General features: G+C 37.6%; 1 protein-coding gene across 2 annotated transcripts; it reads left to right on the top strand.

The window, feature by feature from the left end:
- The first annotated feature begins 1260 nt into the window (after positions 1 to 1260).
- On the top strand, positions 1261 to 15066 carry LOC138309250 (RCC1-like G exchanging factor-like protein). 2 transcript variants are annotated; one of them, XM_069250406.1, is made up of 12 exons: positions 1261 to 1407; positions 2112 to 2315; positions 2853 to 2950; positions 3559 to 3688; positions 4347 to 4475; positions 6688 to 6754; positions 7658 to 7715; positions 10893 to 10974; positions 11417 to 11686; positions 12731 to 12904; positions 13284 to 13369; positions 13996 to 15066. In XM_069250406.1, exons 2-12 carry the CDS (start codon positions 2120 to 2122, stop codon positions 14071 to 14073), a joined length of 1368 nt encoding a protein of 455 aa, XP_069106507.1. In that variant the 5' UTR covers positions 1261 to 1407; positions 2112 to 2119; the 3' UTR covers positions 14074 to 15066. The 2 variants fall into 2 exon arrangements, with proteins under 2 accessions (XP_069106507.1, XP_069106506.1); XM_069250405.1 differs by having other exon boundaries at positions 1284 to 1440.
- The last annotated feature ends 1551 nt before the right edge of the window (positions 15067 to 16617 follow it).

The raw sequence follows: 16617 nt of genomic DNA, 5'->3' as shown, positions 1-16617 counted from the left end.
TCAGTGTTAAGTACCTGTACCTTATGGCATTCAAACTTGCGACCCAGATGTGGAGAGGTTGTTGTAATATGTCAGGACATCTTAACCATTCGGTCACCGCCAGAATAAAGAATTACTTTAGGCATGATACATAGTATATTGAAACCTGGAGCAAACATATCATTTCATTTCATTCCACTTACAATACATACATATGTAATTCTTGCCGGAAATGAAATCATGATGTTTATGTGAACTAATTAAGTAAACTCTTTTACCATCCTCAATAATCTAGGAGTTCCGATCACTTACGATCTCTACACTCCTTGACTATCTCATAGTAAAATTGAAGGCAGCTTAGAGGGAAAAATCTTAACCAATCACAGGCCAAGCAAAAATTTCCTTTAATTTATACTTTTCCTAGTATATATCATTGCAGGCGTTTTTGAGGTCTAGATTCAAATTGGGTAAAATATCTTTGATGTGTAATCATTTATTTCATTTTTTCCCAGTTTGATTACTCGGAGATTTAAAGGGACAATTCAGTCTAAGAGAACATTAAAATTAGTATGTATATCAGAAAAAACCCAATTCTAATGGAAATAAGATCAGTCGGTTTTACTGTAATATGCCTGAAAAGCCCATGGTAGTGACATGTGTGTGAAATGTTCAAACTTGCTTGCTGTCCGCCATTACACACTGTGGTCGAACATCTTGTATGCCGGAACCCTGTCCCTTTCACGTAAAGTAATGCAACTTTTGTCTAGAACTGCTCAAATTGCTCTGACAGTAGTGTGTTTACCTTATTAGGTGAATTGTCTTGCCTAAAAATCATTTTATCACCTCCTCAGTGGTTATGTAGTTCATTTGTTTTCTAACGTGTGTGACTTTGGCTCGGGTATGGGTTCAGAGTCCATATTGTACCTGCTTAATCGTATTGATCAACGATTTGATATTTCAACGATATTAATTTAAATACTTAACAATGTCGTGGAATTTGTCAACGTTTTACGTTATATGTTTCATAAGAAACGTAGAACAATACATTTATGCTATATTTTGCTTCTTGGTTATGTAAAAGAATTAGCCTGAGTGAATTGTCTCTTTAAATCTCTGGATTACTGTATACTTGTTTGTTTTATCACGTTCCTTTTATGAAATTTATTTCAATTGATCATTTATATATATTTCTATTCATAATTATTTTTATATGACATAAAAAAAATAACATACAAAATTCAAGTAAATATTACGGCCTGTTATATTCGGAATTATTCATACGTCTACGGTCCAATTTTAGTGAAATCCAAGATGGCGGCGCCCATGTGAAACACGATTTTACCACTCGGCTGCCAATATCAAGAGTTGTTGAAGTATTTTTTTCTTCCATAGACTTGTCATCTGCTTTTAGATATTGGATATTGACAAGTACGTTTTTTATGGAACTGTCTTCATTTCTAAGTATGTTTTCTTTTTCTTTAAATGTATTTAGAGAATAACGTTAGACCATTTGTCAATGTCAGACGATTTTGGGTTGTTGGGTGTTCGGTTTGCCTTATCTCTCGTACTTTCTCGGTATCCCATAGTTGATGGGGTAGGTCATTTCCCATTTTCTCCTTTCTTTTTACGTTATATTATGCATTGACAAAATTTATTCTATCTGTACCTGGTTTTTCTGTAAATTAATCCTAAAGACTAAGAGTATGTGTAAAAGGAGCGGGTCGGTGTGACTTGTACATAGTGTTAAATACGGTCTCTGTCACTCAGCTGACGGAGCATGCTTCTTTGGCTCAGTCGGTAGAGCCGTAGATTTCCACGCCGGAGACCCGGGTTCGATTCCTGCTCGGGGCACTCGACAGGAATGTGTATTTTCCCTGTTCTTCTACATATGCATGATCATGTAATAAGTTGGTAATTGAGCAAAACCAGAGTTCCTTTAGTGAAATCATCATTCTATTACTGTAGTACCTGGCAACTGCACCAACATAGGGTTGAACTGAAAATCCAGAGTTGGTGAACTAATATACATTTGTAGAATGTTACACACGTACACATATTGCAACTGTCGCCTCAACTGCACTATGATGGAATGGTGGTTATATACATTGTATTTCAATTTGATTTCTTCCTAGGTTCCACCATGTTGTGTAGAAGATGTCTGCTGTCAACCACAATTAAAGATTTCTTACGGATACAGAAACGATGCATGAAGAATTCGAAGAAAAAAGCAAACATCATTGAAGAAAGGAAAGATCAAGTATTTCAGTATGTACGAGAAAACGCTAAGCCAACAGAGAGGCTATATGTGTGGGGTTGTGCAACGACCGGCTCTCTTGGTATGTACACAAACTCATTAGTTCACAAATAAGGGCATAAGGTCACTCAAGAACAACAATTATATTGTAATTCAGCATGTCAAAGTTTTATCAGTAGGTTTTGCGACAGATTTAAAGCAATTGACTATAAAACAAGTAACGCGACTTACTTTCACTTTCAATGGCCCCCATGTTAGCATGGGACAAATCTGGAGTGCCCACATGATCGTCATGTGACAACAGACCTTTTCACGTCTGTGATTGGTATTGAATCTGCGCTGAAAGGTGAATGGCTTAATCACCACACTATCCAATCACCCTATGTCAATTTCAACATGCAAAGTATTTATTTTGATGTTATTTGGAAAGGAAAATAATCAATTTGAGATTTTTGATTTACATTTTCTGAAAGCTTTAAAACTACAAGTATATTGTGGGCACACATTTTTGTTGTTAGCTAATAAAACACATCACAAAAGAAAGTACTGTCAATCATATACAGGACTTTAATGAGATCAAAAGAAAGTTTGACAAGGTTTGTTTATATATTTTTTTCAGGGGTAGCATCCTACCTGAAACCTGCCAAGGGACAGAGGCTGATGCACTGTATGAGGAGACCAGCGCGACTTAAATTCTTTGATGATAATGATATCAAGGTAGCAGTCCTGTAATTGATATGTTTACTGGGAATTTGATTTTACATTTGTATTGTTTTTCTCAAATCATTGTAAGGCAAATTCATACTCACAAAAAAATGTTATTGCTATAACATCCTTTCTGAAGAGCAAATAATATTTTGTTTAAAGAAATTTCATACAAGTGGCAAGTCAATAGAATGATGAGTTCAATAGACTTGTACACTAAATTCAAGAGATTATATAGTGACAAATAATGGCATTACTTTCATTTCCAAGTTTATTTCATTGTTTTACTTTTATCTATCTGTGGTTCATTTGTAGAAGTTGTCAGGAGGTTTTCTTCAGTAAGATATAAAAAAAATATTATAAAGCAGGTTATTTTCACAGGAATAATATTTTCATGATTTCAATGGGTAATATTGAGATCGCAAACCAAATCACTAAATGATAATTCATGAAAATTCAAATTTCACTAATGGAACTAAAATTGTGATTTTATAAAGCCAGGAATCTTAGCTATATATGATAAATGTTCAATATCTTTTTGTCAAATGTATCATTAGCAGTTTGTTCTACTTTGAAAAAAGGATTTATATGATATGATAATCATAACTACTGGTTAATAGGTTAATGGAGCAGCCTGTGGGTATGGATTTACAATATTTCTAGGAAAGAAAGGAAAAGAACATTGTGTGTTTGGGACAGGAATCAACACAAACTCACAGATAGGTTTTCATCGGCTACCACATGACAAAGGTACTTAAATAATAACAGTTGGACTTCTGTTGGCTATCACAGGGATTTCAATATCTCGCTAAATCACATTAGATAGCATACAAATAGTGTAAAAGAGTATTCTCTGAAATTGCAATTCTACTGATTCACTGAAAGATAATGAAGCACTACGCTTGCTATCACATGACAAAGGAACTAAAACAGACTATACGAATGTCGCTGAACATTGTAAATCATATTTTCTTATGAAATATTAAACTATTACTTATGTTTGTGGATAAATCAAGACTGGAAAACAAATCCATATTTCATTCAAAGGAATCTACTTTTGAAAATACTAGTTACTTCCCTTTAACTTTGTTACAACAAGGGAATTGGATAATAATGATAAGAGTTATTTCCCTTTAGCTGTGAATTACAATTTTCAGATCCATGTACATAAATATAACAGGGTGCAGGATTTACAATAAATTTAATACCTGCCTCTGCCAGGGATCAAATTTGGGACCTCTGGGTTACTTGTATGAATCTCAACTAATCATGGTAAAGAGAAGTTCTCTCTAGCCGAGTGATATATATTGTGGCTAGTATTAACCATGGCTACTTACATATTAGAATTTTTCTTCCTTTTTGGTCTTTTTTATAGCTACATATATTTAGTTTTTTACCATTGTTACAGAGAAAGGCATTGACTATATAATACAGCCAGCCAAAATTGCCTTACCATTTGATAACCCCGATACAACTCGAGTGACACAGGCCGCATGTGGACGAGCTCATACCATCTTACTTACTAACAACGAAGGAGGTAAGCTATTTCCAACTGATTCTCAATAAAAAAAAAAATGATTTTTATCAACTAAGACCAAGCCCTAGGAGTTATATATACAATAGCAATGCTTTAAATGATTGATGAAAATGATGAAATAATTGTTGCTGGCTATGGTACAGTGTAACTTGTCTGGTATAGCCAGGGTTCTGCATTATACAGTTTTTCATTAAAGATGCTCCACCGCTGACAAATGGTAATTTTTCACTGTCAAAAATAGGAGCAGACGATTAAGTATATTTTTCTACAGTTACAAAAGTTACTTACTTTACACCATTACTTCCATTGAAAAGTTTGAGCTTCTAATTTTACTTCAAGTTAAAAATATGAAAAATAATTAATTGCATCCCGAAAAAATTCCGTGGTACTATATCTTATATGGAATGAAGTGATGATTGCGCATGCACCAAAGGCGAAATAAATTATTTTATGTTTTTTTTTTTGTTAATTATGCATATATATGCACACACATAAACACCAATTATTGTTCAAATGATGAATATCATTTATGCTTTGACGGCAGTGGAGCATCTTTAAGAAGGAAAATGCCATACAAATATGTTAGACTACACAGGGATTGAGATAAGACAAGGACTGATTTAGACATGTTATTCTGTAATAACTCTGTATATTTCGTTCACTCGATAGAATTGGTGTTATGTACTCACGCGCAATTTGGTGAGGTGTCTGCCAAGTCGGGATGTAAGTCTTTCAGTATCGAAACGTTCGTTCCGCTGAACATGTATCATTGTGATCAGTACCTAAATAGAGTGTTAGAACACCTATTATACGTAAGTGTGTAAATACACAATGTAGAAAAGTTGTCATTGTTTATGTCAGCTACCTCTTTAGAGCGTAATGTTATATAATAAACTCTCTTGTCCGAGGTTATATATTTGGCACAGTCCGATTGAACCATGCAATACTTACATATTGTGTGTCGGTTGCTTCGGTGTGTTGTTCGGTACTTTTTTATAGCTACATCATAATTATCTTTTTAACATCATTTGGTTGTACGCAGATGGATAAGATATGTCAGGACTATATAAGGTCTGTCAGTTGCTTAACTTTAGCCAAAAAGACGCCTAGCACGATAATGTGCATTTTTGTTGATTCACCTCGGGGGGGGACGAGGGAGGGGGGGAACAAGGGCGGAGGAGACAGGACAAACGACCTGTACGGTGATCTACTGTGAATCGGCGAGATGGGAGAGTGAGAGCAGTGTCGGTGAGGAGTGTGTAGAGGAGTACGAGAGTAAGAGAGGAAGTAGGTGGAGAGAGGAGTAGAGACTGCGAGAGTGGAGGAGTTGTAGAGTAGGCCTCTCTTCATACTTACATACGCAATGCAAGTTTGGGTGGTGTTTCGAAATATCCCAATGAACGGATTCCTTCATTTGTTTAGCTTTACATTACCTTGTTTATTGATATCTCTAATATTACCTGAAGTGTTTGAAACTAACAAGATTACATATAAGCTAACATCGTGAGGGGCGGTGTTATACGTTATTTTTACAATAGTGGGCTACCTGGTTGGTTTGTACATGTTCATCGATATTAACGACGTTAGTATCGATACATTTGAAAATGAAATTCTCCAAAATCCGGAAAAAACAGAAAAAATATAAATAATGAAAATGGTGTCATGAACTATTGATGTAAACATCGGTTTGTTGTTGTAGTTTAGTATTCAAAGTAGTAATTTCAAAAACGTGAACTGAGACTTAAAAGGTAGTGAGGAAAGAAGGAGAAGCTCAGTGATGTTCACAAAATGGAAGAAAGAAAGGAGTAAAAGGAAGAAAAAGATGGAAAAAAGAGAGAAGAAAAGAAGAGAAAAGAAGAAAAGAAAAGAAAGGAAAAGAAAAAGAAGAAAGAAGAGAAAAGGAAAAGAAAAGAAGAAGAAAGAAAAACTCTCCTGTATGTCATCAGTTTTCATTAAGACACAGTGCGGGTTTTTGCGGTTAGGGTTTGAATGGGAACCTACGCAGGTCCATGCCAGAAATATCGAATACCCTACTCAACTTTATCCTTCGGATCAGAAACCACCAGAGAAAGAGGGACTGATTTAGACATATTCTGTAATGTGCTTATTTATCAATATACTGACGCTAGAGTTCTAATGGTTGACATTTAAAAGATTCCTTATTTGGAATATGTGACTTGACAGAGGTATGATGAATATTTTTATTTGCCAGTATACAGCATGGGTAACAATGCCTATGGTCAGTGTGGAAGGCGGATTGTAGAGGGAGAAATATACAGGTAAGTTGATGTCATTTATATAAACAAAATAAAATAATAAACTATTTAATGTTATTAGTTTATCTTCCCACATCAGGGAACCCAGAGGGAAAAAAAGAAAAAAAAAGAAAAAAGAAAAAAAAATTCCAGGAGTAACCCAATCATATTCAGATGATTATTTTAAAGGGGACAATTCAGTCTGAGAGAACATTAGAATTTGTACATATATTGAAAAAAACCCAGTTCTAATGGAAATTAGATCAGTCGGTTTTACTGTGATATGCCAGAATAGCCCACTGAAGTGAAATGTGTGTGAAATGTTCAAACTTGTCCACTCTCCGCCATTACACATTGTGGTTGAACATATTGTATGCCGAACCCTGTCCCTTGCTCGTAGAGTAATGCTACTTTTGTCTAGAACTGCTCAAATCGCTCTGACAGTAGTGTATTTACCGTATTAGGTGAATTGTCTTGCCTAAAAAATTATTTTATCTTTGGTTCGGGTATGGGTACAGTATACATATTGTACCTGTTTAATAGTATTTATCAACGAATTGTAATAACAGCGTTATCAATTAAAATACTTAACAATGATGTGGAATTTCTCAATATTTTAGGTTACATGTTTCATAAGAAACGTAGAACAATACATTTATGCCATATTTTGCCTTTTGGTTATGTAACGGAATTAGCCTGAGTGAATTGTCCCTTTAAGAACTTATTTTGAACACGACTGGAAAAAAACGAAAAAAAAAAAAAAAAAAGGAAAAAAAAAAAAGAAAAAAAAAAAAAAAAAACAAAAGAAGATGAAAAGAATTCAGAACAAATGTAAATTGAAGATACAGAACTTTCACTTTTAGGATATCTATTACTTCTGTTTGTTTTCTCTATATTGTTTGATTTTGTTTTGTATTTGTTGACTAGTTCCAGACAAAGCTCCCAAATACAGAGGATACAGGACTTACCTACCAATATCGTCAAGGTAAACATCACGTAATCAAGGTAACACTAAAATCAATAAGGAAACACTCATATCACCAATATAACTCTCATATCACCAATATAACACCCATATCACCAATATAACACCCATTCATCACCAATATAACACTCATATCACCATATATAAAACCCATATCACCAATATAACGCTCACATCACCAATATAAGTTTTAAACAATCATATCACCATGGTTAATACTACTCAGGTCCCAAGGCAACATTATTTATCACCATGTTCAATAGTCACACTCAGATCACTAAGGTTACCCTAACCATTGAGTAACACTAAAAGTCCTCTCAGGTAAACAGTGCCGAGTGTATGTCTCCATGATTACATTAACTTTCCATTGACAGGCCCACACCTCCTGTAATGTTCTCATGGTTTGTACAGTATGTTTGGGTGTTGTAGGTAGTCTGTGCAACAGTATGTTTGGGTGTTTGTAGGGTAGTCCGACAGGACCACACCTTTAACCTGTATGTTTGGGTGGTTGTAGGTAGTCTGTGGACAGGAGGACCACACCGTTACCAACACCTGTATGTTTGGGTGTTTTACCAGTTGGGTGTTGTAGGGTTTGTAGGTAGGGTGTATGTTTGTAGTTTGGGTAGTCTGTGACCTGAATGACAGGACCACACCTTTAACCTGTTAGACACCTTTACCTGTATGTTTTGGTTTTTACCTGTTGTATGTAGTCTGTCCATGTGACAGGACCACATATGTTTTGGGTGTTGTAGGGTAAGGTCTGTGACCTTTATACCTTAACCTTTTTTGTATGTTTGGACAGGACCACACTGGTGTTGTGTAGTCTGTACCGCTTTACCTGTAGTCTGTGGACAGGACCACACCCATTTTTTCTGTATGTTTTGGTTGTTTTGTAGGTAGTCTGTGGACAGGGACCACACCTTACCTGTATTTTTGGGTGTTGTAGTGTAAGTTACTGTGTGGACAGGACCCACACTTTTACCTTTACCTGTATGGTTTGTAGGTAGTCTGTAGTTTTTGGGTGTTGTATTAGTATTCTGTGGACAGACAGATGTTTGGGTGTTGTACCAGTGGACAGGACCTTTAAATGTTTGGTGGTTGTAAAGGTAGTCTGTACAGGACCAACACTTTATAACCTGTTTGGGTTGTTAGACTGTGGACAGGCCACACCTTAGGTAGTCTGTGGACAGGACACACCTTTACCTGTATGTTTGGGTGTTGTAGGTAGTCTGTGGACAGGACCTTACACCATTACCTGTATGTTTTGGGTGTTATTTTTGTAGTCTGTAGTCTGTGGACAGGACCACACCTTTACCTTTATGATTGGTTGTTGTAGGTAGTCAGTGACATTTGGAAGGACCACACCTTTAACCTGTATGTTTGGGTGTTGTAGGTAGTCCTGTATGTTTACTTATGTTTGGGTGTTTGTAGGTAGTCTGTGGACAGGACCACACCTATTATAACCTGTATGTTTGGGTGTTGTAGGTAGTCTGTGGACAAGGACCACACACCTTTACCTGTATGTTTGTAGGTGTTTTACCTGTATGTTTAGGTGTTGTAGTCCTGTGGACAGGACCACACCTTTACCTTTATCTGTGGACAGGACCTGTATGTTTGGGTGTTGGTTTTGTGGACAGGTATTCTGTGTAGGACAGCGACCGGACACACCTTTACCTGTATGTTGTGGGTGTTGTGTGTTGTAGGTAGGACCCCACCTCCTGTATGTGGACAGGACCACACCTTTACTTGTATGTTTGGGTTTTGTAGGTAGTCTGTAGACAGGACCTACACCTTTACCTGTATGTTTGGGTGTTGTAGGGTAAGTCCCTGTGGACAGGCCCACCACTGTTGACAGGAAGACACCTTTACCTGTATGTTTGGGTGTTGTAGGTAGTCTGTGGACAGGACCACACCTTTACCTGTATGTTTGGGTGTTGTAGGTAGTCTGTGGACAGGACCACACCTTTACCTGTATGTTTGGGTGTTGTAGGTAGTCTGTGGACAGGACCACACCTTTACCTGTATGTTTGGGTGTTGTAGGTAGTCTGTGGACAGGACCACACCTTTACCTGTATGTTTGGGTGTTGTAGGTAGTCTGTGGACAGGACCACACCTTTACCTGTATGTTTGGGTGTTGTAGGTAGTCTGTGGACAGGACCACACCTTTACCTGTATGTTTGGGTGTTGTAGGTAGTCTGTGGACAGGACCACACCTTTACCTGTATGTTTGGGTGTTGTAGGTAGTCTGTGGACAGGACCACACCTTTACCTGTATTTTTGGGGTGTTGTAAGGTAGTCTGTGGACAGGACCACAGACTTTACCTGTTATGTTTGGGGTGTTGCGTAGTCTGGGACTACACCTTACCTGTATGTTTTGGTGTTGAGGTAGTCTGTGGACAGGACCACACCTTTACCTGTATGTTTGGGTGTTGTAGGTAGTCTGTGGACAGGACCACACCTTTAATAGTAGTCCTGTATGTTTGGGTGTTGTAGGTAGTCTGTGGACAGGACCACACCTTTACCTGTATGTTTGGGTGTTGTAGGTAGTCTGTGGACAGGACCACACCTTTACCTGTATGTTTGGGTGTTGTAGGTAGTCTGTGGACAGGACCACACCTTTACCTGTATGTTTGGGTGTTGTAGGTAGTCTGTGGACAGGACCACACCTTTACCTGTATGTTTGGGTGTTGTAGGTAGTCTGTGGACAGGACCACACCTTTACCTGTATGTTTGGGTGTTGTAGGTAGTCTGTGGACAGGACCACACCTTTACCTGTATGTTTGGGTGTTGTAGGTAGTCTGTGGACAGGACCACACCTTTACCTGTATGTTTACCTGTATGTTTGGCGTGTTGTAGGTAGTCTGTGGACATGGAGGACCACACCTTTACCTGTATGTTTGGGTGTTGTAGGTAGTCTGTGGACAGGACCACGGTGTTGTAGGTTACCTGTCACCTGTACCTGTATGTTTGGGTTGTAGGTAGTCTGTGGACAGGACCACACCTTTACCTGTATGTTTTTGGGTGTTGTAGGTGGTTGTGGACAGGACCACACCTTTACCTGTATGTTTGGTGTTGTAGGTAGTCTTGTGGACAGGACCACACCTTTACCTGTATGTTTGGGTGTTGTAGGTGTTTGTGGACAGGACCACACCTTACCTGTATGTTTGGGTGTTGTAGGTGGTTTGTGGACAGGACACCTTATTTCTGACCAAGACTGGGGAGGTCTATAGCTGTGGTCTAGGAGCTGATGGACAGACAGGTGAGTTTATATTTCTGGCAGTGAATTGAGGAGGAGTTAGTGTTAGCCATATCTGACCTGTCATTTCTAGCCCCATTCCTCTTCTGTTCTTTTGATTTAATATGGTGATATATCGGACATTTATGTTGAACAGACCTTTCTACGCTCTGATTTAGGAGACCCCTAAAATGTCCCTGACATTAAATTAAGGTACATCGACATATTACCATTAGTCTTTTACTTTTTTATTTCAAGTAAAAAACCCATGTGGAGCTGTTGCCAGGTACTAACTAAGGGTTGATGATTTATCTCCAGGTACTTTGCCTTTCCTCCACCTTCTAAACTAGGCATGTCCTTGAATGACCCTGGTTTTAGAAAGTGAAACTAAATAAACACAAACATCATGCTATAGGATCACAATAGAAAACACCTAATTGATTATTGTCTTTTATGTTTCTTGTAGGTTTAGGTCATTACGACAGTGAACACCGACCGACCTTAGTTCAAGGTGACCTTCAGGGTGTCAAGGTGAAAGACATAGGTGGCGCTGTGGACTGTGTACTAGCTGTGTCGGAGAATGGAGATCTGTTCGGGTGGGGAAATTCCGAGTACAACCAATTAAGTATGATAACGGATACGACACAGGTGAATGTTCCTCGACATCTACCTGTAGACAGGTGTGGTAGGATCAGGAAGGCTGTAGCTGGAGGATCTATGTGTGCCGTGTTAACAGGTAACTATGGATACATATTTACTTACAGGAATGTAGAAATAAAGTCAATCTGATTAAAATACAGATCCTTATAAACACTCCATTCAATAGAGGATCTGACAACATCCCATAAGGGGTCATGTCCGGCTGACTTTTTTAACTACTGTACTTCAGATCAATGGATTTTCTACACCTTGTTACATCAATTTAAAGCACCATTTCTTCCCAGTATGCTTAATTACAATTTGTTGTGCTTTTATGGCGCGATGACCATGTGCATGAAAATAATTCTGTCAGCTTTTTCAAGCTATTTTATTCCCAAAAATTCACTTTAATGATTCTTGAAGTAGCAATATGATTGGTCATTTCCAAAGGTCACCTGATCATGACCCCTTAATGGGATGTTGTCAGATCCTCTTATAAATTTGTAGTGTCAATAATGATTTGTATTTTAATCAGATTGAAAAACAGTCTAACTTGTTTATAACTACTACTCAAGGGTCACCAAGGAAAACTGGACTTTATAGCTAGGAGGTCTTGGGACCCTGAGAAATTGGTCTTATTAAGCAGGTAGTTTTATACAAAGGTAGTTGCTAAGGCAGATTTGACTCTGTACTTTGAATGGGTTTTTAGCTCGCCTATTCGAAGAATAGGGGGAGCTAATGTTGTCACCCCGGCGTCGGCGTCGGCGTCAGCGCTGGCGTCCCATTTCACGTTAAAGTTTTTGAGCAAGTTTCTATTTCGTCAATTGTTTAAGCTTAAATCATCATAAATGTTTATGATTTTATTTTCCTAATGTGTATGGATGCTGAACGTGATAATACAACCAATTTGGGGCCCTTTAGGGGGTTTTTGAGTCTGTTAATTTGTTTTACTAAGGGACAAAAATACATATTTAGATCTAAAGTATTTTGAGTGTGTTTAAGATATCTGATTCTATGTGTTTCTGTTTTCAACACATCTTTATTTTGATTCTTCTATTACAGAGAAAGGTCATGTATATCTTTATGATCTTAATTCAATGTGTTTTTTCCAAAGTATTTTTGCTCCTCAATTCTTTGACAGAGAAAGGTCATGTATATGTCTGGGGATATGGCCTTCTTGGAAAAGGACCAAATTTGGAATCTTCCAATATACCTGAAAAAATCCCTGCCGCTTTGTTTGGACAGCATGATATTGATGCTTACAGTAAACTTGTCGATATTACGTGTGGTATTGGTCACTTCATGGCGTTGACAGGTAAGGCATTGATTGATTCTTTATGTTTGAGGCTAAGTGACCAATCGCCAGTTGGCAGTATGTGATTTTATAGAATGTGCATAACATAACTTTTCATTAGAGTTGCTGCCCTTTGGTCTGGTCAAATTATTCATTAATGAAAAGTATAACATAAAACACTAAATCAGTCGTTAAATTGTAATGGTGAAATGCTGTTTTAATCTCTCTAGGTTAGAAATTTAATTTACCTACTCTTTCTTTAAAGTGTTAAATTCATGTTTCTACCCTGATCACCCATAAAACAAAATTTATAATATGGTCGGTATATGTGATGACATATTCAACAGAAATTTTTTGAATTGTTAAGATGACTGTAAAGCATATGGATCTCTTGTTACAGATTCTGGGAATCTATATTCCTGGGGTAAAAATAGAAGTGGCTGTCTAGGATTGTACATACAGAGAGATCAGTTCTACCCTCTAAAGGTAAGCATGCAGTCCTGTGGTAAGGAAAATCAGTTCTACCCTCTAAAGGTAAGCATGCAGTCCTGTTGTAAGGAAAATCAGTTCTACCCTCTAAAAGTAAGCATGCAGTCCTGTTGTAAGGAAAATCAATTCTACCCTCTAAAGGTAAGCATGCAGTCCTGTTGTAAGGAAAATCAGTTCTACCCTCTAAAAGTAAGCATGCAGTCCTGTTGTAAGGAAAATCAGTTCTACCCTCTAAAAGTAAGCATGCAGTCCTGTTGTAAGGAAAATCAGTTCTACCCTCTAAAAGTAAGCATGCAGTCCTGTTGTAAGGAAAATCAGTTCTACCCTCTAAAAGTAAGCATGCAGTTCTGTTGTAAGGAAAATCAATTCTACCCTCTAAAGGTAAGTCTGCAGTTCTGTTTTGATATAAGGACTGTGTTATCTCTAAAGGAGAAATTCCCTAAATGAGTCACTGAGTGAAAATGGAAATAACATTGACTCGTAATCTTGAACTCATTCCCCTGTATAGACACATTAGGCTTTCAGGCATGAATGAGTTGAACTAGATACTAGACTTTCTCTTATGGCCCTTAGTCTTATAATCTGGTTAGAAGTGACAAGTTAACACTGTTTTCTGTTTGTAGGTATCTATGCCAGCTGAGACTCACGCCATAGTTTGTGGTGTGGATCACAATGTAGCTTTCTGTAGATCCTTCGCTTAATCAGCGCAATGTGCACGTGGAGATCATCTCGGAGAATCAACAAAACCAGAGATGATGTTACAGGATAGATGGGAAGATAGGTGAGGTTCAGGACAATCTCTTCATCCCTTCCTGGAGTGAATCACAACGTGGCCTACAGTAGGTACTTAATCAGCTGAAAATGGAGACTGTTCAGTAAATAAACAAAAACTGAGATTGGCGGAAAAATACATCAAAGCTCGAATCTTTCTGGGAGGTTGTCTAAACGGTTATTACATTGTTGTGAAGAAAATCTATGGTTATTCCAAGTAGAGGCCGCTGTGACATAATCCTAACATGTTATGACATTCTACCGCTAGTCTTTCACCCATTGGTCATAGCAGTCATGTGTTTAAAGTGTCTGACATTTTTTTATAAAACATTCCAGGAGTGGATATGATGACAGTGATAGTAACCCCTGGGGTATTCAGGATGTGATAGATAATAATTTATTACCTTCTGTAACTCTAGAACTTATACTCCGTCATCCTTGATACATTGATGACATTTCATTGTTAGAGACACAAAGTGGTGCTTAGAATAAGACAAAAAGAATTTTTATCCACATTTGTGGTGAGACAGGAGAATGTAACCCTCCGGATAAGATTCTTAAACTGTCAAATACTCGGTAAAACCTCATGTCTGACAACTCAAGAATCTGATCCCTTGGGCTGAGATTCTCCTGTCCCACCCCAAAAGGTGGCCTTTATAGACAGGTGACCTTTATAGCAGATTTTACTGTATACCATAGACATTGTGTGAAGCTGTCTAGAGAAATCAGTGAGTTATGATCACGATTTTAGGATCTCTATTCACAGAGATTCTGTTAGGTTTTTAATGTGAAGACATATTTTGTTAGAGACAAATATGTAAATATTTGGAGAATGAGTGAATAGGTGAAAGTGTGTTGTTGATAAGAGAATAAATATTTATTATTTAAAAGATGTATTTTATCATTAAAACAGTGAAACACTCGGTGCTGCTTCATTTCTTGTTGATTAGTCACATAACTGGTCCTGTACCATCTAAACCTGGCTCATCCTTAAATGACCCTGGCTGGTAATAGGACGTAATCAAACCATAGTGTTGTACCACTATCTACTGTATAGTGTTGTACCACTATCTACTGTATAGTGTTGTACCGCTATCTACTGTATAGTGTTGTACCGCTATCTACTGTATAGTGTTGTACCGCTATCTACTGTATAGTGTTGTACCGCTATCTACTGTATAGTGTTGTACCGCTATCTACTGTATAGTGTTGTACCGCTATCTACTGTATAGTGTTGTACCGCTATCTACTGTATAGTGTTGTACCGCTATCTACTGTATAGTGTTGTACCGCTATCTACTGTATAGTGTTGTACCGCTATCTACTGTATAGTGTTGTACCGCTATCTACTGTATAGTGTTGTACCGCTATCTACTGTATAGTGTTGTACCGCTATCTACTGTATAGTGTTGTACCGCTATCTACTGTATAGTGTTGTACCGCTATCTACTGTATAGTGTTGTACCGCTATCTACTGTATAGTGTTGTACCACTATCTACTGTATAGTGTTGTACCACTATCTACTGTATAGTGTTGTACCACTATCTACTGTATAGTGTTGTACCGCTATCTACTGTATAGTGTTGTACCACTATCTACTGTATAGTGTTGTACCACTATCTACTGTATAGTGTTGTACCACTATCTACTGTATAGTGTTGTACCGCTATCTACTGTATAGTGTTGTACCACTATCTACTGTATAGTGTTGTACCGCTATCTACTGTATAGTGTTGTACCACTATCTACTGTATAGTGTTGTACCACTATCTACTGTATAGTGTTGTACCACTATCTACTGTATAGTGTTGTACCACTATCTACTGTATAGTGTTGTACCACTATCTACTGTATAGTGTTGTACCGCTATCTACTGTATAGTGTTGTACCGCTATCTACTGTGTAGTGTTGTACCGCTATCTACTGTATAGTGTTGTACCACTATCTACTGTATAGTGTTGTACCGCTATCTACTGTATAGTGTTGTACCACTATACTGTATAGTGTTGTACCGCTATCTGCTGTATAGTGTTGTACCGCTATCTACTGTATAGTGTTGTACCACTATCTACTGTATAGTGTTGTACCGCTATCTACTGTATAGTGTTGTACCGCTATCTACTGTATAGTGTTGTACCGCTATCTACTGTATAGTGTTGTACCGCTATCTACTGTATAGTGTTGTACCGCTATCTACTGTATAGTGTTGTACCGCTATCTACTGTATAGTGTTGTACCACTATCTACTGTATAGTGTTGTACCACTATCTACTGTATAGTGTTGTACCGCTATCTACTATATAGTGTTGTACCGCTATCTACTATATAGTGTTGTACCGCTATCTACTGTATAGTGTTGTACCGCTATCTACTGTATAGTGTTGTACCGCTATCTACTGTATAGTGTTGTACCGCTATCTACTGTATAGTGTTGTACCGCTATCTACTGTATAGTGTTGTACCGCTATCTACT

This window comes from Argopecten irradians, chromosome 15, assembly GCF_041381155.1.
Source record: "Argopecten irradians isolate NY chromosome 15, Ai_NY, whole genome shotgun sequence".
Lineage (NCBI taxonomy): Eukaryota > Metazoa > Mollusca > Bivalvia > Pectinida > Pectinidae > Argopecten > Argopecten irradians.
This window is presented reverse-complemented; position numbering and strand designations above follow the sequence as displayed.

Excerpts from the sequence above, each read along its gene's own strand:
- LOC138309250 (XM_069250405.1), top strand. The coding sequence starts at position 1,419 with ATGGAACTGTCTTCATTTCTAA. Across the intron at positions 2,951-3,558 it reads TTGATGATAATGATATCAAG|GTTAATGGAGCAGCCTGTGG; the intron begins GTAGCAGTCCTG and ends ACTGGTTAATAG. Across the intron at positions 4,476-6,687 it reads ACTTACTAACAACGAAGGAG|TATACAGCATGGGTAACAAT; the intron begins GTAAGCTATTTC and ends TTTATTTGCCAG.